The following is an 18,565-nucleotide window of genomic DNA, read 5'->3' on the forward strand; positions in this document are numbered from 1 at the left end:
AGCAGTTTTGCTGCCGTCGTTATGAACTGCGTGGTCAGTAAAGGACTCTAAGTCTCTTTCAACATTTTGTTCCTCAAATGCTCTTTTTGTGCTCAGACAGAAAGTTCAGGCTACCAAACAGAGCTGCACAGTAGTAGCTATCGCTCAACCTACCTTGACGGTCTTTTGACAGCTAATTGTGCGGTCCAACCTCCTTTTCCATTACCTGACCAATCAGAAAAGCCGAGGGGTTGGCCACGCCGCGCAACAAGCCAATCACAAACGAGCACAGCACTAGAACATGCAGACCAATTTGTCTTACTGTACAGTGTATCTTGTTGGCTGTGGAGCGGCAGCGCGAATAATTGGTGTCACACCGACCGGTTTATTATGCGCAAAAAAATCAGATAATTTTCTGGGTTTTTTTTAGTTATTGTTTTTTTTTCCCTTTGCAGAGAAACAAGGACGTTCTTTGTTTTCAAAGCAGGTGCAGTCACTGTCAGGACGGCTCCTGTTTTGTTGATGTCATCCGCGGCGGAGCTGCAGCGACCTTCAATTCTTCAGCGAGACCAGGATCAACAAAGAAGGATTTAGTGTTTTTCTTTTCTTTTGGGTCGCCGTTTCGCCTGTGCCCGCTTTCGCCAGCTGGCAGGATGGGACTCCTGCTGCATTGTCTCCTGCTGCTCGCCGTCTGCGCTCTCCCAGCCGGCGGCTTGGATTTCCAGCCGGGATCCAAAGCTCTCGGACAGCCGGCGTTCGTGAGGCGCTCCGCGGAGAGGAGAGCCGCGCAAATCGCGAAGCGGTCCCTGCCGTCGTGGCTGGGCGCATCGCAGCACCACAGGATACGGCGACGGAGCGTCGACCAGGGCGAGGCGTGCAAGAAGCACGAAGGGTACCAGAGCAAGTTAAAAGACAACACCCACAGTGTAAGTTACCACCAGAGGTCCTGTTTCAAGTCGCAGTCCGACAATTAAAACTGCGCCTAGGGAAGGAGGACAGTGCGCAGGTGCTCACTAGGTGCACGAATAAGCCCAATGTGATGTTCCTGGTAGATAAATTGAGCTTTTTTATTTCATATTCGTAATTGATAGATGTCACACGGGTATAACTCTTTTCCATAGAGAAAGAGAAGGCAAGAAGCATAAGAGAATTAGGGCCTCTCAACTATCAGGAGAAAACCTCCACTCCCCCCCCAAATTGCTACATAGAGATCAAAAGTTAGTATTTGTTCATCAGCAGTGGCCTGCGTATGTTTTATTATTTAATAGAATAAAATTACAGGCAAAGAGATGTCAAAGTGTAAATGGAAATCAAAACTGAAGTGCACCTTTTGAGTTCCTCATGCTCAATTTTTTTTTCAGACTGTAAGTAGAGATCCTCTTGTTTATTGCCTCTGTGCAGTTGTATTTCCCGTAAGAGTTTGACACAGTGTAATAAAATCAAGTTAAACAACAGTCAGGCCTGTATATGCATCCCAGAAGGTTGCACTAGTATCTGCGACACACATTTGTTTTCCTTCTAGACCACACAGCATCCATTTGTTTTCTCTTCTGCCCTGAAAGCCAAATTGCCTGAACGCTGAAGGGAAATTTGAAACCGGTTGTAATCCTTGTGACTGACAACATGTTGGTTATTTTTTTTAATTAAGAGCTGTGCTTGTACTGGGATAGTTGAAGCACTTCAGAAGCAGGAAGTGTTGTTAGGTAGCAGCAGTGCTGTTAGGTTGTTTTTCTGTCAAAAAAAAAAAACTAAGCAGGAAGACCAGCTCATAAATCTGCTCTTCAAAAACAAAACCGGAGACTAAATAAGAACCTTGTGCTGCTTATTTGCCTGGCTCACCGGTGCCATGTGATCAACTTTGCATGGTGTACTTTGTATACTTGGCTCCAGTAATCTCAGGCCGGGAGAGTTCCTCGAGGCTCAGCCTTGTCTTTCCACAGAGGTTACCATCCAGGTCCCACCGGCACTGGCCTGCTTTCGGCATGAACAGGTCTCAGCTCAGTGTGTGATGAGTAATGGGCCCACTAATTGTTGTTTAAGAAATGAATCTTGAAGAGGCAGCAGGTCTGCTTTTGACAGCGAATGCAAAAGTATACTTGATAAAGGGGATTCTGTCTGCTTTCTGAAAACTTTATCTGCTGCTCGCCTATAAAAGTTAATAAAAGAAAAAAAAATAGCCCAAGGTGTTTTTGAAATAAGCATCAGCGTGTTGTTACCAGTTTCAAAGTAGTGGTTGGTTATCAGTGTACTGTTTACACTGTTCATAGCCAGTCAGTGGGGTTAAACAATGCTATCACACTTTCCTTCTCACCAACAAGAAAAACAAAAATGGCTGTTTGGAAATATCACTTGGTGAAAGACATGTAGAGACATTCTGTGGAAAAAAGGACCCTTAAAATTTACCATGCATTACCTTTAAGTATGGCTGTTTGAAAAGCTCTGGCATTGCATTTACGTTAATTTATGAGGAACAAAATAGCTAAACGGTATTAGCATTACTTGGAAACTTGTCCTCATTGTGGTCAGTCGATGAAATCAAAATTACAGTAAGTATCCATCCATTGTTCTCAAAGTGTGCTGTAAGCAGAATCAGTGGTACTTGGGCTGTGATCAATTATACTCATAATAAATGTTTGTTAGTTCAATGAAAACGCATTTAGTGTGTTATAGTTGAGAGCTAACCAGGAACAAGTGTAGGTGGCTAAAGGTGCTGTGTTTCATGTACCTCTGATGTCTGAACTTGGATCTGAAAGTGACTTGGTCACATTAATCGCACTCGCATGCACACAATTGTATCAGTATGTGTTGGTAACTGTCATTTAGTCCCATTTTTGCCAGATTCTGTATGTGATAAGGATGTTTGAGCTACTCTTGTCTGTTCTTTTTTTCCCCCCAGTATACACTGAACGACCTGAGTGGCTCTGTGTCACTGGCCTGGGTTGGAGATGGCACAGGGGTGAGTGTTGTACGCATCAGGACATGATTGAGTCAAATATGTTTGGTTCTTTTCGTGTAAGCCAGTCTTCAGGCAAATATGTAAATGTATATTTTGTCACGTCAGAGTTGTATGACGTGTGTCTCCTTGAACCGTTGTTCTTCGCAGGTCATACTGGCTTTGACCACATTTCAGGTGCCTTTCTTCATGTTAAGATTCGGCCAATCCAAACTCTACCGTAGGTAGGTCCCGTAAACTCATCTGGTAGGAAGTTGGCCCACTGCGTGTCAGATTACATCTCATTGTTGTTGCAACTTCTTCTCTGACAGTGAGGACTACGGGAAGTCGTTTCAGGATGTGACCAACTTAATCAACAACACCTTCATTTCAGCAGAGTTTGGCATAGCAATCGGCCCTGAGAATTCAGGCAAAGTAAGCCACATCCTCTTCCTTGCCACCATCTCGTCTGGTTGTTTTTGACTTGACTTGTGCAGACGGAACCACTGCAATGATGTCTGACCGGCAACATCTGAACTCTGGCTTTTAGGTGATCCTGACAGCTGAGATCTCTGGAGGAGATGGGTATCGGATTTTTGTCTCCAGTGACTTTGGGAGGACTTTTGCGCACCTGAACTTGCCTTTCAATCCCATGATGCAGATCTCATACAACCCTGAGAACTCCAATGTGCTGGCAGTCCTCAGCATGAGGGTAAGAAGTGCATGCAAAAGACTTTTAAGGAAAGAGACAAAGTTGGTTGGACAGTAATGATGCTGAAAGCCCAATTTGTTGGTGCAATTATGATGCAACAAAAAGGGACTTGAATAAAATTCAGTTAAAAAAAAATCTTCTATTAATCCCAAATGGAAACAAAAAGCACTGTTGTTCCAACTGTCCAAATTTTCTTTAAGAGTAAAATAATTTAGGTTCTTGTTAGATGATTAGCTAATGACTAGTTAGCTTTAGCAGAGAGGCTGATGGGCTTCTAGCACAAGCTCAAAACCTAAATGTTTCATAGCAGTGCTAAATAAACTAAATATCATTTGTGCTCATTGTTATTAGTTTGATATTTTTTCAATGATTTTTCTCAACATTTCTTGAATATGTTTTTTAAAAAGTTGTTTTTTTTCTAACCGGCAAAACAACCTATTTGCGATCAGAAGTCTGATCTCAAACTTCTCCTTAATGTCCTTCTAATGCAGAAGTGATGATGGTTCAAAAGTTCAGAAAATAGCAAAAAACTGAATGTTTTCGAATTTTTAGGAAATCTGTTTTTAAAACTTGTTCCTTTTTTCACTTCCTGTTAGCTTGACCCTCTGGTGTGAACTGCCTTCTGTTTCTCCAAACTTATAGTCTTGAAATATATTTATATAGATTTGAATCCAAGTATGACTTTAAAAAGTATTTTACAAATAAAAACACACTTAAAAGACATTTTTATTTATTTTTTAAAGGAAACTTTAGTTTTTAACTCTTATTCCGAAAAAGTTTCGGGACGCCTGTAGTTTGTAATTAGTTACTTTCTAACTTGCCCATGTCTAAACTGGGCATGTCTAAATGGTCAGTTATATTATTCATGATTATTTTGTAATTTTATACTTTCATCTAGAGAAAAAGGTAAGTCTGAAATACATTTGAGAATATGTTGAAGAAGGGAGTGACTCAACATAGAATGACCCAATTAATTTATGAGTCTTAAACACCAAGCAAACAAAGTGGTGTTTATTTATTAACACGCTGTGGGGTTTATGAGCTGGTCTTTCAGCTTTTGCTTGAACCTCACAAAAGTTTATTTTTTATTTTGTATGAATTCTTGAGTTAATAATTATGTCCTTTTTCAGAATGAACTTTGGCTTTCGGAAGATTTTGGAAGCAACTGGAAGAAAATCCCCGACATGGTGTGCCTTTTTAAATGGTGAGACGGCTGATGCTGAACTCATTTAATATCCACTTTAGTTTTATGTGCAGAAGCTTTTATAATCTGTGGTGCTGTTCTTTCATTTTAGGCTGTAATAAAGCTTCAGTATAGGAAGAGAGTTTAGTTCCTATCCTCTCTGCTGTGGTTAGAATAAAATGAATATTTTCAAGCCATAGACTAAATGTGGTTGACACATTCTGAATGTGCTGAAGTTACTCTCGTGCATTAAGTCAGATTCAACTCTATTCTGAAATGAAATAAATAGTTTGCATCAGCCGCCAAACATGCAGTAAAACCGGATTTCTCGGCTGGTGCCAAGCCATTCTTGATACCAGGGTTGTTTTCAAACACATTTCCTTTTGCTTATCGCTTTGCAACCTTTTTGTAGTTTCAGTTTTAAGGCTGCGATGAGTCACCTGACGTGTGGGAAAATGGCGTTCACAGGAGCCGTTTCTCTGAAGCAGAAGCTTTTCTTTCTTAATCAGAAATGACACGTCTGAGCTGGGAGTAGACATTTTGCTCAGTCCAAAAATTGCTTATTTATAATTATTACTCAATCTCTTAAGGCTTTCAGCTGTGTGTTTTACTTACAACAGCAGAGAAATAAGTGAAGCAAAGTAACTTTTCCCCCACTCTGACATTTTAACTTGTAACAATGGAAACAAAGCTGTATGTAACTTATTTTTCCTCACATAGCGTCTCTTCTTTTGTCTCTATTTCCATGTAGGGGAAGAAAAAATACCGTCTTCTTCACAAGCAGCCAAAATGGATCCTGCAGTAAGTGATTCCTCCCCAAGCACAATTGAAACATGCTGGGCTCCAGCATTTCACTCCTCCTCCAGTTTTTCATACTTTGATGTGGCTAAGCTAAGTGTAGTTAAAAGTATCTTGGGTGTCTAGAGGACAGGATAAATTATTCCAATAATAACATCCAGAAATATTCAAAATGTATCAAGATGGTAAAAGTTGAAGTGGTAAAAGATGAGGCAAGGAGTTGGTCAAAAATGCTACATGCTCTGACTGTTTCACATTTCAATGTTTATGATGATTTCATTGACCTGCCTGCATGATTCAGGTGACAGGGGAATGTTGCTGCTAAAGAGAACCACAGACTTGGGCAAAACCATCAAGACTGTTGCCAGCAAGATCTTCTCTTTTGGCCTGGGTGGACGCTTCCTCTTTGCTTCAATAATGACAGGAAAGGTCAGTCTGAAAAAGAATTTATTTAAAGCTGTGTGATTAAAGCATCAGAGGAGACCTTTAGTTGTTTAGGCCTTTAGGTTGGTAAGGTATTTCCACATCTAGTTTGAAAAGAGAAGTTACTGATGTAAAATACCAACATTGTACATGAGGAAGTATCATACTTCTCACATAAACCTGATAGAAAAATGAACATTACAAGTACCTTTTATATTTTATGTTTATCAGAACAGTGGAACTTAACTTTTATAAAAAGTTTTGATTCCCTCAACTCTTCCTTTTGTCTTCATTCTTCAGCAAAAAATGTCAGTAAGTTTTCATTCAGAAAAAAGGAGTTAAGTTTTCTGAACAAAACAACAACATGGATACGGTCAGGGTTTATGGGATCCAAACTAGAGTTCCTATATTTTAAATAATGCTCTTTAAATGAGATTTTTTTCCTGACCTGAACTCCTGTTGCTTCTCTGTCCATGCAGGGCACCATGAGGATGATCCACGTGTCTGTGGATCAGGGTGACAGCTGGAACATGGCTCAGCTCCCTCCGGTTGGCCATGAGCAGTTCTACTCCATCCTGGCAGCAAATGACGATATGGTCTTCATGCATGTTGACGAGCCTGGAGGTCAGAGCAAGCAGTAACTCAGATGTTTGATAAAACAGTATTGGTATGTGGCTCTTGTAGACATGGGTATGTTTGACGGCGCAAGGGAATTACTTTTTAAAGATGTTTACATCATAAGTAAACAAAACAAAAAAGCAGCATTCAAATTAGTTACCTTGTTTATCTGGTTTTGCACATGCAAAGCTTTGCCTGTGGTATTGTCAAATTTGATAGCATGCTCATATCAGTTTTATCTTGCACCAGCAGACCATGTAGCCGTTTGTTGTCATTTTTGACACTTTGAGGACTTTAACAAACTACGTTTTCATCCGATCCCTCTACTACCCTTTGGGTTGATGCCATCTAGATTTTCCTGCTTATCTGTTTTTGGTGCCTACATACTCCAGTTGTAACACTGCCCTATGGTGTGTACTTGTGTGATCTTCTTTTACAGATACTGGTTTTGGTACAATTTATGTTTCGGACGATCGAGGCACAGTCTACTCCAAGTCACTGGAACGTCATCTTTATACGACAACGGGAGGCGACACCGACTTCACCAACGTCACTTCCCTCAGAGGAGTCTTCATCACCAGTGTGTTGGCAGAAGGTACCTTGTGTTTCTAAGTACGCAGCTGCTGGAATAACTCGCACCCGTCTTGCGAGTTTTCACATTTTCTCACAAAACAAATTTCGGAGTATAACTGCGAAGTGGAAGAACAAAAATGTGAACAAATACTTTGTGGAAGCACCGTTCGGTGTAGACGGAACTGCAAGCCTTTTAGGTTATGTCTCGACCACATTTGCAAATTCAGAGGTAGAAATATTCCACATCCTTTCTTGCAAAATGGTTCATATTGGATTGTTTTAACTCAACCTAATCCTCCTATCAACTCTCGGAACCCATGCAGTCCTGCATACTTGTAGCTTTTAGTTTTGGTCTGTCACATAAATTGCCACTCAAGTTTGTAGCTATAATATCACAAAATGTGGTTTAAGGAAGGGATGTGAATACTTTAGCAAGACTGTAGCAGCCTTTCTATTCTTTTTAGAAACAGATTCACACATATTGCTCCTCCACTACACACCCTCAGAAGTGTGTGAAGTACATATTTAATTAGACACTCACTGTTGAACCCATTTCTCATCCCTGCTTTCGCATTGTATTGATTTGCCTGTTTATGTGTTAAATTTATTGAATCAAGATTTTTTTTTGCCAACATTATTTCTGACTTTCACCCTCGGCTACCTGTAAATGCGTATTTTTTATTTATTTATTTATTTTTTTACTTCCAGATACCTCTGTGCAGTCTGTGGTGTCTTTTGATCAGGGAGGAGAGTGGCTTCCCCTGCGGAAACCTGCCAACACCAAGTGTGACGCCACAGCCAAGGATCCAGACAAGGTAAAATTAGACGAAGCATTACCATTTTTTGTTCTCAATGTTTTTTGCACATCCACAGGCTCAGGTGTGATTCTAACCTTCGCAGCAACCGCATATCACTTTGGATTGTGTTTCTCTTGAATCTACAGTGCAGTCTCCACATCCATGCGGCTTACAGCATTGCTATGAAGCTGGACGTCCCCATGCTGCCCCTGACGGAGCCAAACGCTGTGGGTCTAATCATAGCTCATGGTAATCATCTTGACCCTGCAGGACAGAAATTTTTGAAACAAACCCGATTGCTTTTGGCGCTCTGAGCATTATTAACGCGTTTCTTCAGGCAGCGTCGGGGACGCCATCTCGGTGATGAAGTCGGATGTTTATGTGTCCGATGATGGAGGCTACACCTGGATGAAGGCTCTTAATGGACCCCATCATTACGCCATGCTGGACTCAGGAGGGCTGCTGGTGGCTGTGGAGGACAATGGCAAACCTATCAACAAAATCAAGTGAGTTGTTTAGTTAGAATGAATGTAAAGCTTGCTTTTGTGATTGGATAGATAAAATATTTTGCCTCTCATTTAACACCAACGAATCCCTCTTTGTAGGTTTTAAGACTGTAATTACAAGATTTGCTACTAATTCAGATGAATGCTTTGTGCAAGCGAGCTCCACCCTCTCCTTTCTTCGACTTTCTTACTTTTATTCTAAATTTTTAGCACTCTTTAACCTTCCTGACAGATTTTCCACTGATGAAGGACAGTGCTGGAGTATTTATGAATTCACCAAAGAGCCCATCTCGTTCACGGGGCTGGCTTCAGAGCCGGGAGCTCGCTCCATGAATGTCAGCATCTGGGGCTACAAAGATTCCCTCATCACCCAGAACTGGGTCTCCTTCACCATCGACTTCAGGGAACTCCTCACCAGAGACTGCAAGTCATCCCATAAGAGAGATTACTCCTAATTCCTCACTGCATGTTTTCAAGGTTTTTAAACTTAATTATGATTTTGTAGGCAACGACGACGACTATGTGCAGTGGTTGGCCCACTCTGATGACATCAGTGACCCGACAGACGGCTGCATGCTGGGTTTCAAAGAGACGTTCTTGCGGCTCAGAAAGGACTCCGTTTGCTGGAATGGACGTGATTACACTGTGAACACACAGCCAACTCCATGTGCATGCACCCTGGACGACTTCTTGTGGTAAGATACAGTGAAGGTGTTTTTTTTTTCTTGTTCAAACCTGAAAACCGGTTTTGCAAATATTCACGGCTCTCAAGCTATGCCACCTTACAGCAGCTAATGTATTCTAATGAGATTTTTATGCAAGAGACAAAAAAATAGTTTCTAACATGTGAAGTAGAAGAACTCTATGCATGGTTTTCAAAATTACTTACAAATAAAACCTGAAAGGCTGTCATGCATTGTCATTCAGTCTGTAACATGATCCCCTGAATGAAATCCACCTTAACAGTGATTGTCCACCTAACCTGGAGACCAGGGAAGAAGTGCATTAATCCGAAAAAGGATTTCAAGAGAACCACAGCTCAGGAGGGAGAATCTGTTGATGGGATAACTATGAGTTATGCACGCTGGTAATTTAAGGAGGAGTGACAAGGAAAATTGTTGAACTAGCACCAAATCCTGTTTTCAATCCGAGCACCGTGTGTGTCTGAAAACTACCACTGCATCATCCTGAAGGCGTCGTCCCTGCATTGACACACAGTGTCAACTGATTTTGGGAAAACCTTTCCTTAGTAAAGCGGAAAGGCCAGAGATTCTGTTTTTAGCAGAATATGAATTATTGTCACACATTTCTGATATTTTTTATTCAAACAAAAAAGAAAACCAGGAGTATTTTTGTTCTCCACAAAGCTGTTATATGGAAAATAATTAAAGGATATGAAAACCTTATTGCTAAGAGAGTATTGATCCTAGTATTGTGTGACTCCTTGCAGTGACTTTGGATACTCGCGTAAGGAGAACAGCTCTGAGTGTGTGGAGCAGCCAGACCTGCAGGGCAAAGTGTTGGAGTTCTGCCTGCATGGCAAAGAGGAGCAACTGCAGACCAAAGGGTAAGGTTTCTGATTCTGTCAAATTCAAGTTTAATTACATGGCTAAGCTTCACTTCCCAAGTGATGTATTAGCACCACATGTGTTAGCTCTGTACTTTTGTCATTAATGTGCCAGAACTTGATTTAGCTGGTTTCTAAGTGAGTGATCTTTGTTGGTTTCTGGAAAATTTGTTGACCGGAGTATTGGTGGAGTTGTAGGTGTTGCATTGTTGATTTAGCTGAAGCCATACTGGATACAAGGGGGAAGTTTGTGTTTTGTGTCAGTGCCTGAAGTCTCAAGTGAGAATGAGGAACTAATTGCAATGCAGAAAGAAGTTAAGCTTGTTGTAAGCGTCAATATTGCTCAAAACTAAACATTTGGTGAGTTTTACTGACATACGATTACATTTCTAATTGCTATATAGCTTAACAATTATTATTACACTTTGTATTTGCAAGGAACAACAAATAATTAGGACATATGTACTAAGGATTTACATTTTTTTCTCTTATTGTTTTTAGAAGTCAGTTAAAAAGATTAGTTGTTCTTTTCTTATGCGCAAATCACTGAAGACCTATGAGACACTTTCATGCTGGACAACTCTAAAATAATCTGTGTTTTGGTCCTCAGGTACAGGAAAATCCCTGGAGATAAATGTGAAGGAGGTCAGATGCCTCAGCGTAAAGAGATTGACCTCAGTAAGAGATGTGTCAGTGATCTTCTATCTCCAGAGCTTCAGGTTGGCGCCTTTGTGAAAAAGAACCACAATCATTTAACTGTGGTCTGGTTTTGTGTTTGCATTTCCCACATTTCTGTCCATTTGTGTTTTCTGCAGACAGACAGTCACTCCTCCAAGTCTGTGGCCATAGTTTTAGCAGTCGTCGTCGTCATGCTGCTGAGCGTGGCAGCAGGAGTGGTCTTTGTCAGGAAGTACGTCTGCGGCGGCAGGTTGGTGTTTACCAGCTCATTTACCCTATAAATCACCTGCCTAATGCAATATATCCTAACCTTTTAAATGGTTTTTGGTTTCTTGACAATCTTTTAAATGTGTTCTGCAGGTTTTTGGTGCACAGGTACTCTGTGCTGCAGCAACACGTTGAGGACAACACTGCAGATGGGATAGATGAGCCGCTGGACACCAACCACACCCCCAACGGCAAAATAGAGTTTCACGATGACTCTGATGAGGTACGTCGGGGGGGGAAAAAACTATTTCTCTTTAACATAGCATAAAATGTCACACTGCACACAGTCTTCAGGTTGTCTACACTAAATGCCAGCTGGTTTCTTTCTGAACTGAATTATAAATACTGAGCAATAAAGTAGATTAAAGAGCACTTCTCTGCTTATTACAAATAAGCAGAGAAGTGCATCCTTTTCGCATCGCCGTTTTGCAGGTGACAAATATGTGGAAAAGGATTGCATTTTTAATTTGAACTATGTGTAATTTTTATAGTGCATCACTTCCTGAACTGTTGGCAATATCACTGGACTTTTGCAAAAGCCTTGTGTATTTGTTCCAAATGCATCTAATACAAAATGGAGTCTTGTATTGTCACTGGTTTTTAAAAACTTGAACAAATATCTCCAGTTCTAATATTTCTCGTTAATAGTAAAAAGCAGAGTAACTTTTAAAATGCTGTTACAAAGCATTGAAGTGTCTGCTTCTCCAAGTGGAGGAATTTGTAGGGTGATGACAAGAAGGCCTTCCAACCTGGAAAGCCTGGGAGCTTATCACTAAAGCTAAATCAACACACCTGTGGAAACATTAAAAAAACTGGTCAGCAATTCAGGTTTCACAGGTTTGATGCCAATAATTAAGTTTGGAACCGAGTCATTTTACTCTATTCCTTTCGTTTTTAGTTAGATTTATAAATCTATCAGAGGTATGAACATCAGATCTGTGCATGAAATTTAAGAATTTAAGAATAAGAATTTTAAGGCTTTTGACGCCTCTTTACTATAACTACCAATCAGCATTGAGGATTCGATATATTTGCAATTACACAATGAGTAAAACTCTTTTTACTAACCCACTATCACATGGCATTATGTTAATTAAAGAATTGAAAAATTGTAAAGTTTTTTTTATTTTTAAAGTGAAATTATAGAATACAATTGTTCAAAATCAGATCATTGCTTGTTTTAGTGCAACTACTGGCTTGAAAATTGCTCTATTTCTATGCAAATGCTTAAACTTTTAATGATCCCCGAGTTGTATTTGTGTGGCTGGAACACTGAGGTCAGTGTTCCAGCGTTTCTGGAGCTCCTGATTGTTTTGGCCAGCTTCGTTCTGAGCAGAGGTAAGACTTGGCTCAGGTTAATTTATAAGTAAACGTGTAGTAACCCGAAGCGGACATTACCTCACCCAGACTCGACACTGAAGCTCCGCAATATGACACCAACCATTAAAAAGGCGACACAGAAACTAGTTATCTTCACACCGTGAAGGGATCTTGGAGATTAGACATATGTATGTCACTTGTGAAACAGAGTTGGGTGTGTTTTTGTGTACAGTGTCTTATGTACACGCAGAGTTGGTTCTGGCTTCAGTGCTATGCTGTCTTGTGTTTGTGCAGGATCTGCTTGAATAGCAGGCGTCACCTCTTAACCAAGCGAGCAACAGGTTGTACCGCAGCCAGCCGCTGTTCCTGTCACTCTCCCGTCCAGCTACTTCTTCCTTTCACCCTCTGATGTAAACTTCAGCCTCAGCGACAGAGACTCTGCTGCCATTGGCTAAGTCAAATGAATGTATGAAGGCTTCCTGAGAGCTAATGCCGCAGTAGGGGAGAACCATGAAGGAAGTCGTGTTTAAGGTGTCGGTTGTACTGAGTAAGTTTTAAACTTTCAGTTATTTATTTCACTAAATGAAGAAACAGCTGAGCTGCTGAGAAAAATTGACTAGCGCACTAGGAATTAAGGAAATGTGAGTTGAAAAGTATCCTCTGTTTTACGGGTCCTGCCTCTTCCGTTTCCTGAAAGTGCTCCTGGAAATCTGTCTTTATTTTTCACTTTTGAAGATTTATCTTTTGTTTTCATCACACACTTGTACATATATATGTTTTCCTTTAACGGTGTCAATCAGATATCAATTTGGAGATTGCTTAAAGTGCCACAACTGGCCTCTAGCTAATATTAATCTTCACAGATGAGTTGAGTCTTAATCCCTCTTTTATCAAAGTATTTTACCAAATTGTTTCCATGTTTGTAGAAATTTTGCCCATTGGTGGAATCTTCCACATTTCTCTGTTCTTGGAGTACAAGTATAGAGATATTTGCATTGCGGTGAAGTAGTAAGAAGAGATGCACCGATTAGTTTCACCGGCCAATACTGATTCCTATTTTCCAATGTTGAGATTTTTTTTTCCCCAGTTTGACTACGTCACATAAGTTAGTAGTTTTACTGTGGTTTATTCAAGAAGTGGAAATCTTGAATTCAACCAAAAATAAAGAAATATTATCTATATTTAAGCATATTTTCCTGTCTCATTTTTAGTAAAGACATTACTTTCAATGCTTTCATATTCATTGGCTGTAAATAATGGGAATTCTTAGATTTGATGCATTTAACGGAAAATAGGAAATCATATTTTTCAGTATTTGCTTTACCAATAACCAATCAGAGCATCGGCCCGATTTCGGCCTCTTGCTGATTGATCGGTGCATCTCTCATAATAAGGCATCTCTATGAGGTTTGATAGCAATAACCTGTGAAGATTTTGTATATTTAAAACATTGTCCATGCATGACAAAACATCTGTTAGAGTTGTTGTCTTGTTAAAGCTCAGACTGCAGTTCTAACTACTGAAAGCACAAAAGCCCCCTTGTATGTTCGGCATTTGCCGACCATTATTCCTAAACGACACCTAACAGTAGAGATCACTGTAATCCTATATACCTGTTTGTAATAATCTGAGCAGTTTTTATACTAACTTCTAAAAATATGTGACATATCTTTTGCATTAACTAGAAAACCAAATGCATAAAAAAAAATTGGTGATGAAAACATAACAGCAATGCAAAGAAGGTAATTAATTGTGTAAATGTTGTGAAACATAATCACTGCTGTAGCCTGGTAGGGGTTGGATGAACTGCAATACAAATGTTAGTTTGTTTCTGATTGTGTCCTTTACACTGTCTTATCTGTAACCATGTCAGCCACGTCTCTGATTTGTCTTTAAAAACATTTTCGCACAGTCTTGTTTTAAATACTTTATAGGTTTATTATTTATAACCAGCTGGTGTGGAGTGCAGTAAATTGGATGTGGTTAAACAAGTGCCTGGTGTGATAATCTGACGTGTGGCCGGCGTCCACCATCTCATTAGTTTTAACAGTTAATGTCGGTGACAACCCTAAGCTGCACATATTACCCCGATGAAGACTCCTGGTGCAGTAAATATCGATTTTATACAGGTTAGTGCTAAACTGCATGTAAAAATGCGAATGATACTTAAATCTAAATGGTTTTTAAGCAAAAACTATTTTTGGAGGCTGATATTAAAATTGGTTCTGGCTGAGACAGTTTGACAAGGAATTAAGTACAAAAGAGAAAAAGGTTACTATGTAGCTGCATTACACTGGAAAATGAGAGCTATTTAATTAAGCTTTATTGCATTGTGTTGAAGAAAACACGTTTTCCTTGCTTTTTCGAACTGATGTATCGATTTTAAAAGAGTCTTTGTGATTGGTTGTGTAAATATTCAAGTTCGAACATTTGTAACTGCTGTTTCTCTTTTCTGTATATTGGAGACTATTTTCTTTGGGTTTGGCAATAAAGTCATGTTCCTCTTTTTGTGTTTACTTATTTCATGCGAATACCATCAACTTAAAAAATAAAAAGTTTATTAATGGTTCAAAATCTTGTTTATTGGAATTAAATGTTGTAAAACAGAAATTATACATTTCTGAGGTCTTAAATGCACTTTAAGTTCTTTAGTTTTGTTTTGTATCACTGTCAACAGTTGACGTAATAGCCTCCATAATCAATCAATCAAATTTTATTTGTATAGCACATTTCAGCAAGGCATAATTACATTATGCTCATTTAAAAACCTTATAGAGAAGAAATGCACACAGAAGTCAGCTACTAGTCAATGCATTGTGTCTGGTTTAAGCAGTAGGTGTATTTTTGGTTGCGGTATGACATTGAAACCCTTTTTTTACACCTTGACAAATAGCCTGTATGTTAAAACTAAATCTGCATTTGACATTACAATCACAACTTTCACTGTAACTTCTTGGGATTTTATTTGATCGTTCACAATGAAAAGTATGTTAAGACAGAAAAAGTAGAATTTGAAATCTGAAGTATGGCATACATTTATACTCACCCTTTATTCTGATACTCCAAAATAAACTGACACCACTGATTGCTTTCAGCAAGCATGCAGAAATCAAGATGCACTTTAGCAACTGGAGATTTCTGCAGGTAGCCTAATTTAACACAACAGCTGCAGGATGTGGTTATACTGCCTCAGACTGAAGTTGCTGCTATGACTTCTTCCTGCAATAAATTATGTTATTTGTGTAGCCTAATACTAGAAACTCAGAATGAGTGTCTGAATAATGTCTTTTAAACCCTAATGAGGTTGAGACATGTAACACTGGAAATGCTCAAATATATTCAATCTCTGATCCTGACTTTGAACATCTGCAAACTCTGTGTATTAAGTTTGTTTTCAGCTTTATTTGACCTCAGTTCAAATAAAGCTAAAACATAATTTGAGTGGGGAAATTTAAGAATGACATTTGATAGTTTTGGAGCAAAACACTGTCATCTGGTGTTACTGGACAGGAAGTTAAATCTACACCTTCAGCAAGCATCTATTATTTAAGAGTATATCTATGCAAATTATACCACTGAATGACTCCACCAGGACCTCCGGGCGCTCGTGGTGGAGTCGGGCGCTCGTGGTGGAGTCATTTTCCTTCTTTGAATATGAGAATTATTTAAATCTAGGGAGAAGGAAGATTCAGAAGTTTTTGTAGACATAACAGCCTGTTTTCCCTCAGGCTGAATGGCTTAACATGTTCTCATATGTCAAAAATATTCTTTTGCAAGCTTTTATGTATTTGCTGAGAGCTGAATATAATTTTTAAAAAGCATAACTAATTTACTCTCCATTCATTTAGGTGTTACTGAGAAAATCAGTTTTATGAAATTGTAATAAAATGTGTGGGTGTAATGTGAAAAGTATTAACACTGCAATACGACACATGGGAAAAAAATGTGTATTTTTAAAAAAGCTAACAAATGGCTTCAATATTAAATTCTAATTCCATGGATTTCGATCACTTCTAAGAAAATTATTTATTACATTAATTTCAGTGTACACATCATCTTCATTCAGCATTACAACTCATTCTGTCCTCAGGTTCTATACAAAAAGTTTCCCTCTGCATCAAAAAAATCGTTCCCCACCTGCACCACAGGTGCGGGTTTATCCATGTCCAGAATCTCCTCAAGGTCCTCCTCTGTCAGAACCTCCCCATCCCAGCTCTCCTCCCACTCCTCATCCTCTTCTGTCTCCTTTGTACTAAAACCATCCCCGTCCACTGTTGACCCCTTCACTCCAGCCTCTTTGTAAGTCCCAGCTGGTAGCTGTGCTGGCTGAACAGGAACAAGAGATGCTGAACCTTTACATTGAAGCACCTGAGCCGGAGCAGTCTCAGAAATCAGAGCACCTTTTGTCTGTCGAGGTACGAGTGTGGCTGGTGTTTGACTTTCAGGAAGCATCAGTTTGTTCTCCTGCCTCCTGCTATGAGAAGGTAATGCCTGCTGGCCGAGTCTAACCATAAGTTTAGCATCCTGTTTGACTTTTCTGTTGGGAGAGGGAGTGAACTTGCTCTTCAGGACCCTCAGGATGACATCTTGGGGGACAGAGAAGCCCTCAGCGAGGCGCTCGATCGTCCACTCCTCTGGCTCCTCTTGCTTCAAATATCTGAAATAAGTGTGTGAAAAGTGTCATATAGTGGGAACAATTGTGAAACTAAAGTTATTTAGAGCCACAAAACCAGTATTACTCTTTGTATAGGAGTGGAATCAACACTCACCATACACAGGTTTGGCCTAATGGTAAAAATTCACCGCAATTTTGCTTTTATTTTTAGGTTTTTGGTGAAAAGAAAGAGAAGCACACACCACACTGGAAAAAAAGAGACAATCACCTTATTTGCTCAATAGCGTCCCACGTTAGTTTCCTCTCGGGGGCTCCTGGTGGAGCCATTTTCCTTCTTATCTTATCAAACTTCACTGACCGCTGTCTCTTTTTCTCCTTGCTGAAAAGAAACACGACATAAGCTGCTTACAATGATCAAGTTTGCACTCGGAATACGTTTTGTACTTGTAATAATGCCTGATGGTTCTCACTCCAGCACAGCCTGGAGCTTATCCTCCAGCCCCTCCAGCTCAGGCTCTACGTCATCGCTGAATCTGGACGTTTTTGGTCCGGTTCTGTCTCCGCTCACATGGTTCTGTCCCACCCAGACTTTGATGCTGCTGTCTCTGCTGGAGAATCTGACGGCGTCTAAATAAACGGGGGAAGCCAAAGAGGGAGCAGAAAACTTAAAGAGGAGGCGGCAGACCTGAAGAGGTCGGGCCATGCTCACAGCCGGTCGGGCTTCATTAGAGTGCAATACTAACAAAAGGATTTTGTCAGTCGACAAAAACTAAGACGGAATGAACAAAGAATGGTTTGCGTTAATACAAAGCGTGCGTTTATCTTCTCTTAGAATAAACACAAGACTTGACTGAAGCTCAACGCCTCCGTCTGACTTCACATGCGCTCTTCAGAGTGCGACTACTTCCGCAAACACAGCTCAGTGCTACGAACTAATGCAAGGCTGCCACCTAGCGGGGCGGAGGACAGTTTGTGTCCACAACATGCAATTGTACATAAACCCGAAGGAAATTGATTTTAGCCAGGTCCAAATGTGCCAAATTTGAATGAGCTTACAATTAAATAGATGACACCTGAGTCTGAATTAAATACATACAATTAAATACATATGAATAAGTAGTTATCTAAATATTAAACAACTTGTTGAATAAATTATTGAATAGATGTAAGTCAAGTCATCACAAAATAATTAATTAAAAGTTAAAATTGCTAAAAAAATCACTTGAAAATTGTTTAAGTACTTACTCTAATCTTCACCATTACATAATTTAAACTGTTAGTGTGATTCTCTAAGTAGATCATGACCAGAGCTTGGTACTTAGTTCAATTTATCTGAGTTGTTTATAATTTATACATTTATAATTAACTGTTTGCAAACAGTTAATTATTAACAGTTTCATTGTAAACAGTAGTGAAGGAACCATAATAACAATAATAATAATAATAATAATAATGACATCTTTAGTCCTTAGTTGTTGTTGTTGTTGTTGTTTTTGTCCCATTGTACCTTATATGTGAATGGAGAATTCACAGCAAATTAAGAAACAGTGAACACCAAAAATTATCCATACCAGGTATTACTATAAAATAATAACGC

General features: G+C 39.5%; 2 protein-coding genes across 2 annotated transcripts; one reads left to right on the forward strand and one right to left on the reverse strand.

Annotated features, from left to right (window-relative positions):
* The first annotated feature begins 266 nt into the window (after positions 1-266).
* Positions 267-14,859, forward strand: sort1b (sortilin 1b). Its single transcript, XM_055049431.1, has 20 exons — positions 267-905; positions 2,876-2,935; positions 3,083-3,156; positions 3,244-3,346; positions 3,462-3,623; positions 4,754-4,827; positions 5,558-5,607; positions 5,906-6,033; positions 6,507-6,651; positions 7,085-7,240; positions 7,927-8,033; positions 8,162-8,264; positions 8,353-8,521; positions 8,754-8,944; positions 9,027-9,216; positions 9,972-10,088; positions 10,699-10,807; positions 10,904-11,016; positions 11,127-11,256; positions 12,648-14,859. Exons 1-20 carry the CDS (start codon positions 633-635, stop codon positions 12,660-12,662), a joined length of 2,469 nt encoding a protein of 822 aa, XP_054905406.1. The 5' UTR covers positions 267-632; the 3' UTR covers positions 12,663-14,859.
* Positions 14,860-16,284: 1,425 nt separating this feature from the next.
* Positions 16,285-17,863, reverse strand: ngrn (neugrin, neurite outgrowth associated). Its single transcript, XM_055049450.1, has 3 exons — positions 17,439-17,863; positions 17,237-17,347; positions 16,285-17,010 (listed from the first exon to the last, which is right to left on the reverse strand). The coding sequence occupies exons 1-3, from the start codon at positions 17,669-17,671 to the stop codon at positions 16,440-16,442; spliced, it is 915 nt and encodes a 304-aa protein (XP_054905425.1). The 5' UTR covers positions 17,672-17,863; the 3' UTR covers positions 16,285-16,439.
* Between the last annotated feature and the right edge of the window lie 702 nt (positions 17,864-18,565).

This window comes from Poeciliopsis prolifica, unplaced genomic scaffold, assembly GCF_027474105.1.
Source record: "Poeciliopsis prolifica strain line A6 unplaced genomic scaffold, Auburn_PproV2 SCAFFOLD029, whole genome shotgun sequence".
Classification (NCBI taxonomy): Eukaryota; Metazoa; Chordata; class Actinopteri; order Cyprinodontiformes; family Poeciliidae; genus Poeciliopsis; species Poeciliopsis prolifica.